Here is a 22,158-nt window from a genome sequence, read left to right on the forward strand (position 1 = left end):
AACTGTAGAGGGCAACTGCTACTGTGTGGAAACTTCTCAGGCATTTGGCCCTTTGTGTATGTGGGAAAGTGTTTCATGTGCATTTTATGCTTGGCTTCCCAAAGCTCCTGCCCAACTAAGGCATCCCCATGTTTTTTACTTGGAACTCCCTCTGCTTAACCACCCACATGATGGCTTAATGACTGCAAGGATAATTGCCGGGATTGCAGTCATTGAGTAAAGTGGTCATGTGATGTATTGCTTAGTGACAGCTTTGCTCAACAACCAAGATTCTACCACAGGCACCCCCGACATGAGTGATGTTGAACTGGCCACACCCACTTTGGCCCACCCTGGCCCCGGAGATCAAACACAACCCTGAGGGATCCCTCAATGAAATCGAGTTTGACACCCCTGCTTTAGAGTACATTCCAAGACTTTTAGTGATTCCTGCTTTCTTGCCTTGCCTACTTTGAAAGACTGAGAGCTGTTGACCAGTACATGGTACAGGGTTCAGGTTTCTTAAAAGGTATGCCAATTTACCAATCTTGTATCACACAACTGTGTTAGGTGCTGGTGTTAACCTTTAAAATTCTAAATGATTTAGATTCTGGTTCTCTATCTCTCCCGTTATAAACTTGATCTGTTGTTTAGATCAGTGACAATGATCCTTTTGAATACGTTTCCACTACCAGATGCTCTAGTATTGGTATGCAAGAATGAGCATTCTCCAAAATAACTCCCAGTCCATGCGGAAAAAGATATTTGGCACTCTTCCTATATTTAAAAACATGCTAAATGTTTCAACAATCTTTTAATTATTGTTTTAATAACTGAGTTTGATTTTTATTTTAATTGTGTTAATTGTGTAGTAATCCTTGTTGTTGTTTGATACTTTATTTTTAATTGTTGTAAACTGTCTTGATTAAAACAAATAGAAAGAGTATATAAATAAATAAAATACATATTGTATTAATGCTTCTTGGAGAATTTCTATATACTTTACTGGGAGATATGTTGCCTAGCCTACATATGGTGCAAATACTGAGAACGAATGGCTGATTTACTGTGACATGACATTTAATCAGGGATGGAAATGTTAATGGTTTGGAAAAAGATATTTGACAGAAAGGGAGAAAAATTATTTTGGCCTTAAAATAGAAAGACAATTTTCTTCCTTAACACCCTCTTTGCAGTCGAAAACCTTAGGGATATGTCAACACTCCAGATGCACCATTTAAAATAAAATACTCTTCACTGACAATCAGCTGGGAAACTTGGACTTCCCCAGATTTCTTTTCGATTTTCATTTTCATTATAAGGGGGAAACAAATCTTAATATCCCTATGCTATGCTTATAACACACTAAGCCCTCTTCTTATCTTCTTGCAGCTCAGTCCTGATTTATTGTCATGATACTGCATTTATAAAACAGACCCATAAACTACAGAACATTTCCCAAGGACTATTCCAAAATAAATTATTTCATATGTGTGTAAAATGCTTAATAAATCCCATTCTCCTCATTTCTTTGGATATTTTAGAAACTGATTTATACGTGCAATATCTTTTCTCAAAAATGAGACAATCAACGTAGAACAAAATTATCATGTTATGAAAATAGGGGTCAGGCATTGGGTCTTTGCTTTAAATTAAACTGAGAGGGAAATATCTTTCATGTGAAATTGACTCTTTTGTCTCAGAAATGAATGGTTTAATCAACTCGGCTGAAGAGGAGCATAAAGTAATGTTTGATTTCACACAAAGGTATCTGTTGAGTGGGAGAAGGCCATGACAGAGTAAGTATCAGTGGAATCCCTTCAATTAGACATAAAAAATTGAAATCTCTGAAAATGCAGGGGACTTTAGTGAGGGGGTAGGACATGTTTCTCCTGGTTTATATTCTATTTTTATTGCTAATTTTTGTAAGCAATTTCTCTCTTTCTTTTTCCAGAATACCCTGGATACTACCCTTCCTCAAAAATTGTTTTTAATAGATGAAGCATTTTTCCAAGATATAATCTGTAAATATTTTATACATGTATTTATCCATGTATCTATGTGTATTTGTTTATTTATAATTTGGTTGTTATAAATTTGGTGAACTCCTACCATCTATTCTTAAAGATATGTTAGACTGAGAGATAAAATCTCCCAATACCAGTCAGTAAAACCAAAGTTTCCCACACCGTATTATACTATATTGATCAGCGTATGCCAAAAAGGGAAACATTCGTTTCATTTGATAATAAGATAATTTAGAATTATTTCATGCAGGGCTATTTTATTATTCTATTTCTCCCCATTTCTACACTATTATTTTATTATAATTAATTTGCTTTCTTCTTTTATTATTAGTCACCAAATATTAGGGAAGTGGAATTTAAATGTTTTAAATAAAATATTATGAATCCAAGTTAGCTATTTTCTCTGAAGCCATAATCATTAAGTTTTCTCATACACTAAACCTGTAATTTCCATATTGCTTATTAAGCCACAACTGAAATTGATATAACATGTTTTTTTTCTTATCTTAGCTCTGGACAAGCTCTTTAAAAAATTCTGTTCCAGACCCATCTTTTTCTTAAATTTAACAAATTATTCCTATGCTGCTACTTTATGCAAAAGAATAGCATCTAATTCAAAGGTTTCATATTACAGTAATTCAAACTTTTTATTTTAGACTAATTTGAATATACAATAGGACTTGAGTTTGTTTTTTTAGCATTTCAAACATTGCCAATTTACCCTGATTTTATTTTGCCAGCAGAGAGAACTTTATGACCATTGGTACAGTGAAGGGACTGGGAGGAAAAATGTAGAGTTCCGATCAGTTCTAAAGGCTTGTGTTACTTCTGTTTTATCAATGTTCTTTTTATTACTTTTAGGCTATTATGCTGAGGTACTTCATTCTTAGACAACAACCCTAGACTGAGAAGTGAAAAAAATGTATCTACCAACTAGCACTGAACCAACATGGTAGAATTTAGTCCATAAATTCATAAAAGGTTTTATTTGTATGCATATTGTTATTATGTCAGCAAAACAATATACAAGATGACAGATTAACAAAAATATCTGGGATAGCAAAACAGAAATACTTAGTTACTTAATGGTGGTTCTTAAAATAAACTATGGGCTCTGCACAGAACTAAGAATCTTGAATTTTAAAAGGTATCAAATCCAAAACATATTTTTATCTCAGGAATAAGTAGAAATGGGTCCTCTCTTCTAAATTGTATTCCATTGTATTTGGAATAATCATATAGAAAGGTAGAAATATGCAAAATGAGGTATAATAATAGAAAAAAATATTACTCACGGTAGGCAGCTGACTAGACAGGAGGTGCCCATCTTGGCTCAACATATTAGATACCATGATAGCAGGAAGATCCATATTCTGGTAGGAATATGCCGGTATCAGGCTATTTGGGGGGAGACTGTGGCACAGTGAATGATATCCAGTTTCATGATCCACCAAGTGAAGGAGGGATGGATCAGGGAGATTAGGAGGAGTAATAGGAGGGATTTCATAATCTTCATTATTTTCATTCTGACCATTGTATGTCTAAAATAAAAACACAACAAAAGATAGTTTGACAACTTCTCATATTTTTTTAAAAAACCCATACTTTTTCTCTAAAACCTGTTTAGTACAGGCAGTCCGTGACTTAGAACCACAGTCGAACTCAAAATTTCTATTGCTAAACAGGACAATTGTTTAAGTGTGTTTTGCCCCGTTTTATGATCTTTCTTGCCACAGTTCTCAAGTGACTCACTGCACTTGGTAAGTTAGTATCATGGTGATTAAGTGAATTTGGCTTTTTCATTGATTTTGCTTGTCAGAAGGTCGCAAAAGGTGATCACATGATCCTGGGACATTGCAACTGTCATAAGTACATGCTAGTTGCTAAGAGTCCAGATTTTGTTCATATCACCAAGGAGATGTTGCAACATCATAAGTGTGAAAAATTGTCATAAATTATTGTTTTCAGTGCTGTTGTAACTTTGAACATTCACTAAATATATATTTGTAAATCAAGGACTAGCTGTAATGGACAAAATTTATATACATTTTTCCATTCAATACTGTTTTAAATAATGAGGAATCTCTGTTCCTTCAGTGCAATGACTACTTATTTGAGATATATTTATAATAATATGAAGGACCATATTTGAGTGAGTTAAAATAGTCTGTTGGCTGTTACTTGTTTTAATTAAATATTAATATATACAATAACTTATGTATTGTAACTATTTAATACAATAATTTATTTACTAAATAATACCATAATTTAAGCCATCAAGTCCATCTTTATGAGAACTATTGATGGAGAATGTATGACTTTAAATAATGGTATATTTTAAGACTCCTTGTTCTTTGATTCTGTCACATAAGCTACTGAGGTCTGGAAAGGTTTGAGCAAGAATTCCAAATAACCAACCATAGATAACCAAAGAGTTGTAGCATATTTTAGTTGCTCAGAGAATGATCGAAATGTGGCAGTTCTTGATGCTCTGAAAATCAGCAGAACACTTTCGAGCTGAAGAAAGATTTAATTCTGAAATATTTAGTTTAAGTTGCATTGGTCTTTTATAACCCAAACTAGCTTCTTATGGTCTTTTAAATGAATACTTCATTATTATGGATTACAATAAGGCTAGATATATGGACAGAGAATAAAAGATATGATGGATAGGAACATGTAGAATGACAAAACTTGGATCCACTAGGACTAGGTATATAAAGACAGAGGAGGACTAGAGCAACCTGCAGAGAGAAGAATTACATCAGATTCGCTTCAGAAAATATTTCAGCAACTATCCAATAACCTAGCTGAATAATTTGGACAGCTTTTGAAAAAAGAGACTGGGTAGACATGTAAGACATGTAAAGATGAAACAGAGGTTGAAAGAAGTTATGGATGGAAGATGGAAAGCTCAGTAGAATAGGTGTCTGGGGATATAAAACAAATTAATGACAATGTGGGAACCCTCAGAGAGTAAGAAGTACCATAAATTATAGACTAAGAGTTGGAAAGAGAACTAGATGATCTGGGTCTATTTGAATTAAGAGAAAAAGAACTTTGATTGAGATTTAGATCAATCACAGAGGATTCTAGTTGAAGATATTAAAGAAAAGATTACTAAAGCTGTAGTATTTTTTAAATTGGGATTGGAAGAAACAGAAGCAGAAATATACAAAATAAATATAAGGTTTGCAAGACTAAGAAATATTCCAACGTTTTGGTGCCATTTGTCAGAAAGAAGACAAGGGATCACATTTTGCAGCAGCTTTTTAACAGAAGACTGAAGATTAATAATAGATTAATAATACTTGTTTTTGTTTTGTTTGGAATTATTTGATTAGATTTTTTTCATAAGAGAAATGACTTTTTTTTTCTTTGATGGGAAACTAAAGCAGAAAAAGATTCCATTTCTATGGGACAAATTGGAAGGTATATTTTTTACATTTAAACAGCAGAGGTTTCAAGTGAATTCAATCCAAAAGGCAAGAGAATTTCTAGAAAAGCAATACCTAATTGCGGCATCAGAAGAGATTATACAAAAATTCTAACCGGAAACTGAAATGGATGACATTGAACTAGGTGTTATATATATTGATTTTTAGAAAATTTTTGATTTAATTATGGCTTACAAATAGTTAACATGAAATATAAATGTAGCAAATGCTCCTCAAAAGGGAAGAAATCATTATTTGAAAAAAATTACAATGTAATTTGCTCACAAGAGACACATTAGAAAAAAAGGACATAAGGTATTTGATTTATTTAAAAAATTGGGTGAATAATGTATTTCAACAGGAAGACAAAAAAGGAAATGGAATTGTTTTGTATACAAATCCTCAAGTACAACCAGAACTTGTACTGATTGATGAGCATGGCAGATGTTGGGCTGCAATGGGATTAAGACTTTGATGATGGAAAATTATCCCTTAAATAAAAACATGATTTGGATTTCAAAGAACATGACTACTGATGTTTCTCAAGTAGAGATATTACCAAAGACAATTTTAGATCATAATATTGTAAGTTTGGGTTATTAAAAAATTAGTTCTTTTTGATGGGGACAGAAAGATGCAATGGTGGAAAATTGTAAATTTAAATTTAAACATTTTTAAAAAATCATGTAGATAAAGGTATTGACTTAAAATGATTTGGGATGAAAATAAAGTTTTTATTAGAGGTTATTTTATATAACAACATAATAATGAATTAAAAAAGAAAAAACACAGGCTATTTTGAATGAGAAAAAAATAAATTTCAACATTTCAACAAATTTCAATATTCCAGAAGATAAGTATGTTTTAACAGATTAAACTTTTACAACATCATGTTAACAGTAAAATAAAAATAAAAATGAATTACGTAAGGTCAAAATTTTGAATTTGCAAATAAACCAGAGAAATGCCTAGCATATAATTGATTTCAACTGATATTGAAATTACAAGAGGGAAATACTGTATTAATGGACAATACAGTCGAAGAAAAGCTGATTAATCATGGTGAAGTCAATGTGGAAACAGTTGGATCAATGCATTAGTTTATGACTCTGTACTAGTACTGGAGCTCTATGTAAATTTTCAACCTAAAACTTGATGGCTCAGTTCTCAAAACAATCATTTCATTTTGACAACAAATGTAATTGAAGAAGTGCTAATGTTTCCCTCTTTGAAATCTCAAAGCAGATTAAATTTAATTGGTTTGCCTTAAAATCTCAAATTGAATCATGCCCATTTCTCGCAGTTCTGGTACTTAATATCTTTGATTTAAGATAGTTGGGAGTTAATTTCCTTAATCCACTAAAATGAATAAAACTACATGGAATATGTCTGATTAGATATATGCATTTAGTTTTCAACTGGTATCTACAAATCTGTAAGATAATAATCATCTCTTGAAAACTATTAAATTAAAACAGTGAAATGGTTTTGGATTTTGCTATCATTTCCTTGTTCTGATCCTATTCGTGCAATCATAATTATATAGCACTACCAAATATACAGTAAGGAGAAGCATAGATCATTGACCACTACAATCACCAAAAATAAAACTAATGTAACAGTAATAGTGGTGGAAATCACCAAGATTAGTGCTAATCTATAATCATAGTGGGGGAATACAAATTGAGGCACAAAAACAGGCAACTTGGACAAATATATCAGTGTCCTGACAGGACAGAAGAAGTGATTGATCAGCATCACATTCTCTACCAAGGTAGTTCTTTAAAAAGGGACAAATGAAAGTCTTTCAATATTCCCTGTAATAAGAGTAACAAAGGAATATGTGGTTTTTGAATTCCACAGAAATGTCTCCATATTTGCATATACATTGCTGAAGGGGGATGCTTTGTAATTCCCCTATAGGATTGTGGGTAAGTGATGGGTCCCCTCTGGCCAAGGTGAATGCCCAATAACAGTTTAGAGTTATAATAGAAGTGAGATACATGCCAATCTGAAAACAATTTTGAAACTATGGGGTTGATACATGCCAATCTGAAAACAATTTTGAAACTATGGGGTTGATACATGCCAATCTGAAAACAATTTTGAAACTATGGGGTTGAATACAAGGTTTGGAGTGGCTTGTATATCAATATTCCAGATAAGTTCTTTATTATGGTTCTTGGCATTTTCAAACCCTAATAAACAGAACCTTTCCAGAAAAGATTAGAGTCTGGGGATAACTTTTATTAGCCAGGTTGAATTAAAATAGTGTCTGAAAAATCACCCGAGCCAGGGAAAAAAATAACAATTTTAACTGGAAATTAATAAGATAGTACCAGGCATTGGCACCCATGGAAACTAAACGTGTCTCTAAGTGTAAGGCAGTGTTCTTGATGCACCTTGGTTAGCTTCCAAGGCTTAAAAGTGAAAATCTCAACAACATAAAGAAGCTTAGAAATAACCTTAGCAAGGAAGACCTTGAGAGCTGCAGGAATAAAATGTGCCCCCTTGAATGGAAGAAATCTGTAGATGGTTGAGGAGCTATGTTGGCCCTGATAAATGTGAAGTCCAAGATAAGGAGGCCTGGAATTGTACTCCAAGATGTTTATAAGTATTCACTTGGTCTTTTGGGGTTCCGTTAATTAGATATTTATCCATCTTATGAATACATAGTGCAAAACAACAACAACACTGTATAGTCTTTTGAAGATTTGTTACAATTTGTTGTTTAGGCAAAAGAAAGTCTATGACTTCAATGCCTGTTTCATTCTCATTCATTCTCAGACAGACAAACTTGCTATGTTGTCTGCATATAGCAAAGCTAGAGTGGCCCAATCTACAGCTATGGAGAGTGACAATCAGAAGACCTCAGAGCTTGAATTATTGAATTAATTTACATATTGAAAAATAAGAGTACTAGGATATATTCTTGCCTTACCTTTCCAGAAAAATAACCTCCAGGAAATATATTAAGTGAGGTCTTGGAATAAAGAGTCTGGTTAAGAAGGAACAATATTTTAGCCACTGAGGATGCTATTAGTTCTTCCCATATCCAGTTCCTTGGAATCAAATCAAAAGATGATTTGAAATCCACAAAGGTTGCAAAAAGGAATCCTCTGGGCTAATTTTAAATAAAGGTATTTTATAGATTGCCTAAGTATGAGGCAAGCTACTAAGTTTGTAATTTAAATGACAAATTTAATGTGTAATTTAAGTCCATTAAGTCCATTTCCTCTATCCTTATAGACTATGGCCCCATTCCCTTCAGACAGAAAATGTGTTTAGCTGGTAATATAAGTAAAATAGGGCAGGCAACACTGGCCCACCAATCTTTATTTTCCTCTAGTAATCTGGAGGGAACAAAATCACCTCTAGTTTTTCTGTGTTTTAAGTGCTACCTTTATAGACTGGCTGGAAATCATTCTTGGTTCAAAATGCTTATTGACTGATGTTTGCTGCTGCAATATATATTACACCTATCTTATCGGCCCTGATAATACATTTCAGAGTATAATTCAAAGTGCTAGCCTTGCATGATAAAGCTCTCTATGGCTTTGTGCCAAAGTATGTTTTGGATAACCTATTCCATCCCTAGTCAATCCATCTGAATATTTACCTAACTAAACCTACTAGTGGTGTCCCAGATCCATGAAGGGGATAAGACCGAAAAGTACCATTTTTCCAGCTCAACTGACTTGAATCTAGATTGCCCATCTTGGTAATGTTATGAGTTTTTATACTCTGGATTTTTATTTATTAATGTACTTTATCTTTTGTTTTATTAGAGAACTGAGAATACTATGGATAGCTAAGAAAACAAACATATCAACACAGAATTTTCACTTGAAGCACAAATATCCAGGCCCAAATTCTCATATTTTGGACCCATTAGGAAAAATCTAGCTCTCTGGGAAAGTTTACAATGCAGAGAAAGGTGGAAGGAAAGAGAAGAAGAGGATAATCAGCAGCAAGGTGGATAAAAAAAGAAAGAGAGCACTAAGAATGTACATGTCTATACAGCTGTGTTTCTCCAATGTTGTCTTCAGCTTCTAGCATGTTACTGATGTGTGAATACACCCTATGATGTAAAAAAAATTGTGTTATATAGAGAGCATGGAATATGGATGAGAAAAATGCAAGCTAGAGAACAGGAAGTAAATAACTGTCTAGGAGAGAAAGGATTTTAATTATTTTTGAAAAGTACTGATATTTCAAAATATTATTTTGTTAAAGAGAATTCCCATTAATCTGGCTTCCACCACAGTATCCACAATGCAATCAAGTGCCACATAAATATAATGCTATCTAAAACTACATGCACAATATATTTAAGATGTCAATTCAAATAAACAAAATAGACCTAGGAGATATAGTCATAAATATAGAGGGCAATATATTTTTACTTAAAATGCTGAATACCAGCAATTAGCAAATTTCAAGCCAGACTAAGTTTTTTCAATGTATAGATCTACTCTGCATAAGATATGTCTGACAAAAAACACAGTTCTCCCTGTCACTTGTAGCAATGGGCTACAATAAAACAATTCTGTTTGGCTGTTATCACTGTGCTGCACAATGCCACTAACACAGATTGAGGCAAGCAAGAATTACCTGGGGAATCATCTCCGCTTAGATTCTGACAAACACACATATAACTTATATTATGTATTCTGGAGAAGCATTTTGAGCAGCCCCCAAAGATGATACATAAGCTGTAAAGTAGTGCTAATTCATTCATTAACTAAATTTCCAGGTGGCACAGATTGTATATATTTTATTAGCTGACCCAGTATAATTCAATTTCTTTCACTGTCTGTAAAACTCATCACCATTAATTATATAAATCATTTCAACATGGCTGTTTATTTTATCATTATATTTCTTCTATCAAATTTTATTTTATAATATTTTGGTGTGTTTTTTTAAAAAAACTGGTAAGATTTAACCTTCATGCTTTTCTAAATGGAATGCTGGTCACTGAAGATAATAACGAATTGACTGATTGAAGGAATGGTGAAGAGAGATGCATACTAATAACACCTATAGAAAATCTGGTGCATAGAAAGATTTGCATGCATGATGTCACTACTCAGATTCCATATGGGTAACCACAGGATACAAGAGGCCCTCTACCACTCTCCTGGCCACCTGCCAGAGTATGTGGAGCCCTAACTTTTTTCTATCATCCAACTGATCGGCTGTCTGCTAGGTAGCGAAAATCATATCTGCCATTTTCCCACTGCTAATACTTCAGAAACAACAATTTTGGTAATGATTTTTGAGGAGAGGACATTTTTCTTCTTTTCTCTTCTCTCCCAGCAATTTTTTTAAAGGATCATTATTTCTCTGCCAACATAGCAGAGAAACAGCGAATTTCCTCATAATGGCCAAGAAGAAAGGAGTGTCTATCATCTCTTTTAAAGTTCCTGAGTGTGTTTGTAAGTGTCTAGATAGAAAGAGACAAAAATGGCTGTAGTGAATGGATTATGGGATGTATGTTTATATTGTGTAGCTTTTTCCAGCTGCTAGGACCCAAAAAAGTTTCAAAAATCCAAAATAGTATCAATGTCACTTAGAGGGATATCACAAGGTTTCTATTAACACTTTTTATATGTGACTTGGAAACATATCATACATATATTGTTTTGCTTAATTAATATTAAGTCCACTTTTGCCAATATGATCCTCCCCACACATTAAGTTTGCTTACAAAGGCCTGACTTATAGATTTACCTTTAAGAAGGTATAATTATCTGCAGATCCTTTTCACTGGGACTCCTAAAAGATATACACTGAATTCTCTTCAGGGTTTTACTGATGTACTTCAATCTGCTTTTTACTGATACAATTAGTTGATAATTTAATGAAGTATCTTTTTTTCTTCTAATGGTAGTATATGTTTCAGCCAGCTTTAAAACAATAACAAAAAAACAATAAAATGCTGTGCAGAGTCTACCATTAGTATAAAGTCATAATAACAAACCACAAATGCAATAGTTCCACTTGAAAACCTCATTAAAAGTTCATCTGCAAAAGCCTTTCTGAAAATATTGCTTTTAATCCTCTCTACATGGCTGCATGAGCCTTTAATCTAAGCCTTTATTTTGTTCAAATCTCTCCTGTTATACCAGCTTCAAAAGCTTTTCTGCATACTGCATATTACAGAATGTAAAAATCAGCAGGAATAAAGACAAACTATTAGAGCCTGATCCAAGAATGCAAACCTTAAAATCTTTACTATACATGTTCTAGAGCTGCAATTCCCAATGTGACTTTGAAGAACAGCAATATATCACTGGCACCTACTTAGTGTCTACCAGGATTCTTGTACCACATGATTATTTTACCATGTCTAAATATATTGATTTTCTGCAGAGAGAAACATATTAGCCTCCATATTATCATAGAAAATGTTTAAAAAGGAAAGATGCAACCTAGCACTTGGTTTGGAAGCATGCCAACTTCCTCCCCCCAAAGGGGAGAGAAGTATTTTTACCCCATTTTGCTTCCATTTTCCACCCCAGTTATGTGGGGTTTCCCTTACTTGGCTCAACTCTTGATCGCTGAACAAAACAGAAAACAGTTAGATGTGAAATATAATCAAGGTTTTATACATGCAAAAAAAACCCAACCCCTTTTAGTAAACAATATGAAAAGCATCTGGGAATGTAATTCAACACAGCTGGAGTTGGGACAGACTAACAGTATAGATATTCTAGTAGTAGGAAAACCACAAGTGCAAAACCATACTCATTATTATTCCCTTGAAGATACAATAAAGGACAAGTGTCATATATGAAGGGAAGAAAGTGGATAATAGCATGTTTTTCTACCTTTTGTAATACTTCTTCATACAACACATTAACAAACTCTGTAATTCATATAATAATAATAACGGAGTTCAGCACAGGCTGATTTGGGTTTGAAAATGAAACTTGACAAATTAATGGGGAATAACCTTATAAAGGTCTACCAGTGATGCTAATTCTGTATTATTTTCATAATGGATAATTTATGATTCTCAGGCGGGGTGGGTTTCTATCGGTTCTGTCCACCTCTGAAGAACCGGTAGCTCTGAAGAGCAGCAGACATAGAACTGGTTCTATGTCTGCTGATGTTTTTGCCTGCCCACCCACCCGGGCTCTTACCTCATCTTTATTTCCTGATTTTTCAACTTCAGCTGCTGAACGAGGCACAGCTACAGTTAGAAAAGCAAGAAAAGAGGGCTGTTTCAAAGGCTGCTTCTCTGCAGGCAGCTGCTGATGACAATTTACAAGTGTGTAGCTCACAGCCTGCAGGGAAGTTCGTAAATCCCAAACCGGTAGTTAACCCTGTCATATCCCAGCCCTGTTCTCAGGCTAGTACAGAGAGTCCGTGGCTTATGACCACAACTGGATTCAAAATTTTTTGTTGTTAAGCAAGATAGTTCTTAAGTGAGTCATCCCAATGTTATGACAATTTTTGCAATGGATGTTAACCAAATCGCTGCAGTTGTTAAGTGGATCATGAGGTCTTTAAGCAAATCCAGTTGGGAAGATCATAAATGACACTCACATGACTTTGGGAGGCTGCAATCATAAATACATGCTGGTTGCCAAGCAACCAAATTTTCATCACGTGACCTTAGGGATGTTGCAACAGTCGTAAGTGTGTGAACCAGTCATAGTTCATTTCTTTGAGTACTATTGTAACTTTGAATGGTCGCTAAATGAATGGTTGTAAGTTAAGGACTACCTGTAACTGAATGTTGTGGTTAGGCGGCAGCAGGTGCAGATGGCTGAGGAGAGTGAGGATTCTGATGAGGGGCCAGGACCATCAGGGAGTGGGCTGCTGCCTTCAGAGATTGGGGGGGGCTGGCAGCAGTGATGAGGAGGTTCCTGAGGAGCCTATGCCAAGTGCACATGCACGAAAGATTACTCGGAGGAAAGAACAATTACAGCAGCACAGGCAACTCAGGAGTAAGGCTGCAAGGTAATGGCCCCTTCCTCAAAAGGATAAAAGCCAGGTTTGAAAAATCGTTCTTTGCAGAAAGCAAAGAAGCTGTGATGCTCAACTTGTGGACATCTTAGTTCGTATTTGGAGAATCTTGTAAATTTATTCTTATCTCTGGGTTTCTGGCAGCATTGACAAACACCTTGGCAAGGCTCTTTCTTGTCAGAGCTAATTAGTGGAAAGCAGCCTTTTATCTTTAAAGGAACAGAATTCGTTATTAAACCTTAAAAGGTGGGGCTGCTGCCTTCGTCTGTGTTTGCTCTTTGTGAAACCAGTTGGGTCAGAACACTGAATGACAAAATGCTACTATCCTTGTGTCCTGCCTGGGAGCTTCCCAGAGAGGCCTCTGGAAAACTACTGGTCTCCAATGTTCTTATGTACTTCCTATGGAAGGAAGCAGAGCAAATGGATGAGACAGCCGTTCAGAACTATAACATCCACATTTAAAACTTCTAGACCAAAGATGGGCAATCTGCATTCCGGAGCAACATGTGGGAATTGCAAAATTACTCCTTCCATGCCATTGTAAAGCTTTGTGACTCCTATCCTCTTTTGCATCTGAATACTTTAATTCCAAATTAATGTAATCTTGCACAAATCTGGCTATTCATGTCATCTCTTGCTCAATAACAATAAAAACAAATCCCTTTTTATGCCTCAATACTCCTCACGTGTAAAATGGATAGTAAATGAAAAATCCTTTCAATTCTATAGATGAACAGTTCCATCAAGACAGACATTGTGTGCAATTGTTAATCACAAAGAACATTACTTGGGCAGGCAGGAATTCAAGAAAAATGCTCTCCTTAGAAACCTGACAAATATCAAGTGACCCCAATTCTCTGTCATGTCATGTTCACTGTGATTATCTGCTGGGATCCTGGAAGCTTCAGACAAACATTGATTCAAAGAATGTTATTCACAGTTAGAAGGATGGAGATTTTCATCATTATTGGAGGTAAATATTTGCCCTGTCAAATAACATTCAGAACAAATATAAGTTTAAGAGAGAAAGCAGTAGAGAAATTGTTTCTGGTGAACTGCAAGGAAAACTGACCAAGTAATATAAATTCATCTGTCAGTGTAAAATGGAACAGGATGGATATAACATCCCATTCTGTCTTCTCCTGGAGGTAATTACTGGCCACACAACTTTTGCTGCATAACACCACAGTCATTCCTTCAAAAATTATATTTTCTATGTGTCATACCATTAATAATAAGGGAGTTAATTAGGTCTTGTGGTTAAGGCACCAGGCTAAAAAAAAATGGGAGAACATCAATTCTGATCCAGCCTTAGCCATGAAAGTCAGCTGGGAATGCCCAGCCAATTGTGATGCATTCAATGAACCCTAGTTAAACCAATCATGGTGTCGGCTTTGAAAGCCATATTCCACATTGCCACATAGCCTGAGAAAGGGTGGTGGTGGTGGTGATTTCAATTAAGTAGCTCTAAGTAGACAAAATAAAATTCTTCTGTTAGTTCAAATTCATTTAGTATGGCGCAGGATAAAATAAGGATCTTACTTTTGGATGGATCATGATTAGGCCATGTGGTGTGATGATGACGAAAGGGGGGATTGATTTGTAGTTTGGAAATTTGTGGAAAACCCAAAAACTTTTAGATTTGGGATTTCACAGTTGTGCTAGGTGCTATTCTAACAAAGGTACTTTTGAGATATGTTTGTCTTGGAGTTTTGGAATGTAGGTTTGTTGCAACGCTGACACATGGCTTAATGAAATATGAATTCTAGGTCACAGACTGATAGTGATTCTTCAATGTTTAGGCAGCATTTTTTTCCAGCCACATCTTAAAATCACAGGTATTGAATTGGGTATAATTTATATAAAGGGATGTACTTTGAACTTTGTACTTTCCTCCACAAAATTGGAAAGATTCACAAGGGCTATAGAATGCATGCTCTAGTTCACTACAGGAATCCACATAACATTTATTTGGTTTTACTTTGCCAAAGTTATGTATCTTTTGATGTTATACTGCCCATATCTAAACATTCCTACAACTAATCAACCACCACTTGATATAATTTGCATTATTTATTTCAGGACTTTGGAATTTTTTATTCTAAATACAATTACACCGTGCTGAATAATATTTTATCTAACTTCTCAAGGTTCCCTGCTTTGAGGAGTCTAATGTTCTAGTCTACATACAGACGATTACACTGATTCAAATGAATGTATTTTTGCGGGGTCTCCCTTAATTCTGTGGCAGCTGGTGAAGTCGCTGATGAACAAGAAAAGTCAACAACAGTAGCATAGTATTGTTTTTCCACTAAGAGTGTTTAGCTGGGAAGTAAATATTCTCATTTGTTGTAAAGGACTGCAGGAGCTTATTGTTTCAGTAAGTGCAAAAGAGGCAATTTTGGCAAAATCATTTTTTTTCTCAGTCCGGTATATGTATTTCCTTCACAATTTGGTTACATAGCCTCATAGAAATAAAAACTCTTGCGTTTCAATTCTGGGAATTATAAAGCAGTTATTTCCAGAATCATTCAAAGTGACTTTCACTGGAACGTTCATTGGGAATTTGAATTGAATAACTGGGATATTCAAGGTATAGCAAAAGATAGTAAATTGTAGGCTTTTAAACTGCTTCCCAATTTCCTTTTCTGGTCTTTCCCCCATCCCCATTTTTCCCAGAGCTGAAATCCTGTCAAATATATTGGTAGTAGATAGCATAGGACTATAATTTCTTATTATGTGTACAGCAATTTTATGAATTCAGTGGGGAATGAAATGCAATTTTGTCAGACTTGTCTGTGTTCATAATGACCAAGTCAAATTAATCATTGTGGAGAATACTCCTGTGTCAGCCATTCAAGAGATTTTTTAATAGAATTTTTCTGATTCATGTCTTGCAGTACATCAGATCTGTAGTATTGCACCACTTCTAAAAATCAGGGCAATTACAGCTTCTTGTTGGCTTGTCATTTTCTTAGAATAAAAATGTCCCTCCAAAGTCACATTGTACATAATCCAAAATGAAAAACTAAACTATGGTTAGGCTAGATCTAAGATTTAATGTTTTTAGAGACTCTTATTTACAAGCAAGAAATAGAATATGATATAATAGGCAATTGTTGAAAAGGATTGCTTTGGCATACCTAATACCAACTTTATGTATGTGATGTCAATTCTTACCTTTCATTGTTCCACAATAGTTAGGGGATGCCATAACACAATTTGCAAACATGTATTTACAAAGAAGTATTCAGAAAAATCCCACAAAAGTCTCAAGAGAGACTTCAGGAAACCCTTGATTTCCAGCTTGCAATTACCACCAAAATGTGCCGCATTCATTGTATCCTGTGTATAATAGCAGTTATGTTGCTGAATTCCAGTAATCAAAGAATGAAGAATCTTGTTGTAATTTTCAACCAACATTTTTCATTTGTGTATCTGATAAATGTAAACATTAGAAGAACAAAGGGAGACCCAGTGGAACAGAATCATCAGAGACTACTACCTACAACATATTTAAATTTCATATTTATCTCAGAGCTCCTTGGCGCTCATTAGAAATAATGTTATTGGTCTCTTTGGTTGAACAAATAAAACATAAGTGTGATTCTTTTTCTCTTTCTATACTTCCACCTGTTGTTCCATGATCCCAATTTGTTTTAAAACAAAATATCTTATAATATCTTAAAGAGAAAATCCTGGGAAAATGTCAGTTAAAAATCTTAAACCAGGATTCTACCATGGTGGCGCAGTTAGAATGTAGTACTGCAGGCTACTGCTGCTGGCTGCCAGCAGTTCGATTCTCACTGGCTGAAGGTTGACTCAGTCTTCCATCCTTCTGAGGTCAGAAAATATGGTCCTCATTGTTGGGGGAAATTTGCTGACTCTCTAAACTGCTTAGAGCAGGCTGTAAAGCACTATGGAGTAGTATATAAGTGCTATTGCTATTGCTAATATCAACCATTCCCTTTTTAACACTACAGATAAAAGCCACTGATCCTGATTACAGTACAAACACTGTAAGTGTAAAGGTTAGTTCACACCAGTATTACATAGAAGTCACTATTCAAATTGAGGGACTATTATACAAACAGACATCTGTGAAGCAAATTACACTGAAAAGTGTAGCATAATTTTAAATGTAATATATAAATACACTAGATTACTATTAATATTTTGTCCAGCCTCCCTACTAATAATCCTTTGCCAATTATTAGCAGGCTATGGATTGTAAATTGAAGTCTTCTTGAAAAAGATTTATAAAAATAAACCCCTCAAACCTTCAAAATGTATGGATACAGAAGAGCAATAACTAGTTAATCTGTGCAATCATTAATGATCTAAAAAATGTAAATGGCTTCAGTAAGCTTATAGATGAGTAGTCAAGAAGCTGATTCATCCTTTTATGAAGCATATTCTAGAATTGGGGAATGGATGGATGGGCATTGCAAAGAAAGCCACAGTTTCTAAACAATAGCCCTATCCAGAATGTATCCAGAATTAAACTGCATAGGAGTTAGGAGGCAACAAATGTAAAATCTTTGTCAACCAGTAGTGATACACTCTTCTCTACTGTCAACATCAAAACTTCTAAGAGGTCCTCGAAACTACAACATGCACTTTTGGAGGGTAGGAAATCTATACAGAACAGATCCAAGTCAGACTGTTTATTTAATTTTTTCTGGATTGAACTTCCACCAATCAATCCACATAAATCCCAAACACTACCTAATTGTTGGCTCAAGATTTCACAGTATCTTTGACTTTTGTTTAAAAAGGTAGAGAGTTCCAAATACAATTATGTCCACATTATTATGAGATCCAGCTCCACATGATCTATGCTGCCCCAAAACAGCAAAATGGATAAAAATAAAGCCTGAGTCATTCTACAAATCATGGCAAGGTTGTCTGAGCTATAAGAACCAACTTGTGGAAATGATCAACAAAACTCAATTAGAACTACTAAAAAAAATAGTTCTTCAAATCCAAATCCAGAATGACATGATTAATTGCATTGAATATCAGTGAGATTCATTCACTAAAAGAACTATCAGTTACACATTTCCTTTATTCAATTCCTATTACATATGCTCCAGCAAAGTCAATTTCTATGTCCAAAATCAATTCATAATTCCTCCCCCACAAACAACATCAACAAGAAAAAGCCTGTAGTTTTGTTGGAACCAGCATTCAGAATAGCAGTCAAAAATTTGAAAGTTACATGAGCTCTGACACTCAGAAATAAGTCCTAGAACAGTTTCCCTTATTTGACTCTCTTCAAATATGTGGTATTTCACCTTCTGGCATTAATATCTACCACATCTTTAAGAAACAAAACTTTTGTAGTTGAAATTCAACAGATCTGCAGGGCATAGAAATCCTTTTAGATCCCGTAGCCTCTAAGTTGAACATTTTCAACAGCAGCTCTTCTAACTTACTTCCTGCAGATTATGAGTCCAAGAAAATCTAAATTCTACCAGTTTGCAATTTTTAAAAATTTTCATATATAAATCAGTATCATTCTCAGTGACAAACTGAGTTAAGATTATGCCTTCTCATTTACTAGCAAATTCAGTCCTCTTTAATCCCAATTTATTACTTTTTCTCCTACAAATCAGATACATTAACCCCATAGACAATTTATAACACTGGAAGATATTATTCCAAAGAAATAATAGCCTTTTCACTATGTCATCATGTCATGTACAGTTGAATTCATCCTAGTTTCACAGCATTTATACCATTTGCAAAGCAAGCTCCTTTTTGTCTACCCAGAAGCAGAAAAGACCATTACAATCTTCCTGCACCCCACTTCCACTCTACAGTACTGCTTTCCCTTCAGCATTTGATGGTGCCTGATTAGCACACTATAGTAGATCTCAAAGGAAACTTACATAATGTGGCAGAATCTAGCACCTCCCCCAGGGTGCCCAGCTGCTGCAGAAGCAATTTCACAGCTCATCATCCATTATGAGATTAAAATATTTTTTTCCTCCCATGAAGTATTAATAAATTGTGCAGGCAGCTTAGAGTTAATGTCATTTACACAAATGGTAGTGAATCACCCACCTAGTTATTTCTTAATGGATTGTATCTGTGCTGCTCTTCTTATCCTGTAATTTAAGAAACCAAATTTACAAACCAACAGATTGGGTACTTGTTTATAAATATTTCCCTGCATTGCCACAAGGTGGCTTTTATTGCAGAGGGATGGTGCCGGACAGGATAGCAGACACAGAGAGACCTACAAACAGAGAATAGATGATTTAGCAGAGTCCTACAGTCAATAAATAAATCCATGGCACTTACTGTAGAACAACACCAACACATTCATGTCAATCGATACAAGAAAGGAAGTGCACTTATAAAATGAAGTCTAACTCCATGTTCACATCCCGTACAGAATTCACTTACATTACCTTCTGGGGGCAAAACTCACTGAAGCAGCACTGATATAATAGAGAGTCCTTCAAACAGACTAGGACGCTCAACACAGAGTTGTTGCTAATAACCCATGTTGTTGTGTTATTCCACAGTGCCTGTATCTTTATAGTTTGAACTTGCAACAGTCAGAAAGGAAGCCTCTAGTCAAAAAGAAGAACAAGGAAAAGATAAATCCTTTTAAAACACATTGGCTACTTTTGCAGTTGTTAAGGATCTCTTATTTTTAAAAATGTTGTAAAAATTAGGAATGATTTTAAAATTTTGCAAAAAAAGGCTTCTATAGCAGCACTAGTAGGACTCAACCTCAGAACGTTAGGCAGAAACTGAAGACAACAACATCAAGAAACAGAAAGAAAATAAGATCCCATCATTAAATGAAGAGAAATGTAACATCATTTAGTCTTTTCCAGAAATTGACTTTCTCATGAGAGTTCATGCAGTCAGCACTCTTTCACCCATTTCATTAAGTCCTGCTATGGATAAATTATAAACTCAGCAATTTCATTCATTATACTAGAAAGAAACAAATTCAAAACCCATGATTGTGTAACAATATTACTAGGACCAACCAAAATGACAAAAAAGAATGTTTAGAATAGGTTCAGACTTTTATGGACAAAAACAATTATGGTCTTTACTTTCCTCTTTTTTGAAAACAGATAATCATGACCCTTCATACAAGGAAATAAAATTTTCATTCCACGTATTTTCATGTGGTTGGTATTTGCATTAATGCCATGAATACATTAGAATGAGGGTTGTCTTAGCCATGTCATTTTAATTGCTCAGTAATATTGTTTCTTTTATTATGATCTCAGCTCCTATTGATCTCAAGTGTAACATACAAATATATGCATTATTTATTATTGTTTTTATTCCTTTTTTTACTATTGTTTTATTTTCCATATTGTCTTCTGTTATATTAAATCATAAGAAACACATATATTCCCTTTATTAGCAAATAAAAGGAATGAGTGTTTTCCTCTTTCAAGGAGGGCTATGTCTTTTCAGTCCAAAGAAAAAAGTTGTATTGTATAGTATATTTACCAATGATAGCTGAGTTGTAATAGACAAACACCCATTTTTACTTATTTATTTAAAATATTTATATAGCTTCCTATCTTATAACAAATTCTTCAGAGGCTCCCAATCAAAATTTTAAAAAACTTGAAAAACTGTATTCTCAATTACCATATATTTTACACTGGTATAGAGTCTCACATCATAGGATGCAGACAAACACAAATTAGTAGCTTACCTTCAAAACACTCAAGGCATCATACTGAAAATAGTGTTAATATATGTTTGTTCCTTGCTACATGTTCTTCACTTTCAAAAGTAAATATTGGACTCTTTTACTTTTCAGAGCTTTACCAATATGCAATTCTTAGTAGAAACATAAGGAAGAGTTTGACTAAATATCTCTAAACTTCTACCAAATGTATCACAAATTTGAGAACTACAAAGGATTTTGAATGGGAAAGTGGTATAGAAGTATTTCCCAATCCCCAATAAAAATGGCACATTATATCAGTCTGGATACTTAATGCCTTTGTAAAACAATTAAACTGGAGAAGGCAAGTATGTATTTAGAGTCCCAAACAGAAAGAGAGAAAAACAAGATTGGTCAACCTAAAAGTGTTTTGACCGACTTTAAAACTGAGATAAAAAGTGCACTTCAGGGCTTGTATTGAGCATTTTATTTACTTGTAAATATTTCCAAACTGCTCACTTATACACTTCTATGCTTATTATGCTGAAAGTAGTGTCAATAAAGGAAAATAGTTTAGTGCAAGCTTGAGCTTCGTGCTCTCTGAGCTTGCTTGTTTTCTTGATGATGTTTCATTATCCAAACTAGGCAACACCATTATTGCTAATCTTGGGTGATCAAACATCTGCATGAAAGTAGTTAATTCAGCCATCAAATTATGCAATTACTAATAACAATATAGTAACCAGAATAACTTATAGTGCATTGTATATTTAAGCTACTAATACACGGGAACATTTAAATTTCAAAACCACTTTCAGGATGTATTAAGTTTATGTAAAACTAGCTTGAACAAACTTTCTGTTAGAGATATGCACCCTGAGATGCATGCTGAAAATAGGATTGTGAAAGAAATTAAGTAAGTTGAATTTTGAGTAATATAGATAAGTTTCTTGACTTTATATATTACAGCGTGGAAATTTGTCTAGAGTAATGATTCCCAGACTCAGTCAACTTTTTCCTTTATGCAATGTAGTCCTTAAAATCTTTGGAAAATCATATTAGTCAGATAGCATCTATA

At 34.4% G+C, this 22,158-nt stretch overlaps 1 protein-coding gene across 4 annotated transcripts in view; it reads right to left on the minus strand.

The window, feature by feature from the left end:
* TOX2 (TOX high mobility group box family member 2) overlaps positions 1-22,158 on the minus strand; it is a 243,660-nt gene that overhangs the window by 113,023 nt on the left and 108,479 nt on the right. For all 4 annotated transcript variants that reach the window (XM_026697646.2, XM_087929168.1, XM_026697649.2 and 1 more), the window contains one exon: positions 3,302-3,547. In XM_026697646.2, coding sequence (XP_026553431.1) covers positions 3,302-3,547 — 246 coding nt within the window. The remainder of the gene's footprint in view (positions 1-3,301; positions 3,548-22,158) is intronic.

The sequence above is a fragment of the Pseudonaja textilis genome, chromosome 3 (genome assembly GCF_049901715.1).
Source record: "Pseudonaja textilis isolate UNSWEBS1 chromosome 3, rPseTex1.2, whole genome shotgun sequence".
NCBI classification, from domain to species: Eukaryota; Metazoa; Chordata; class Lepidosauria; order Squamata; family Elapidae; genus Pseudonaja; species Pseudonaja textilis.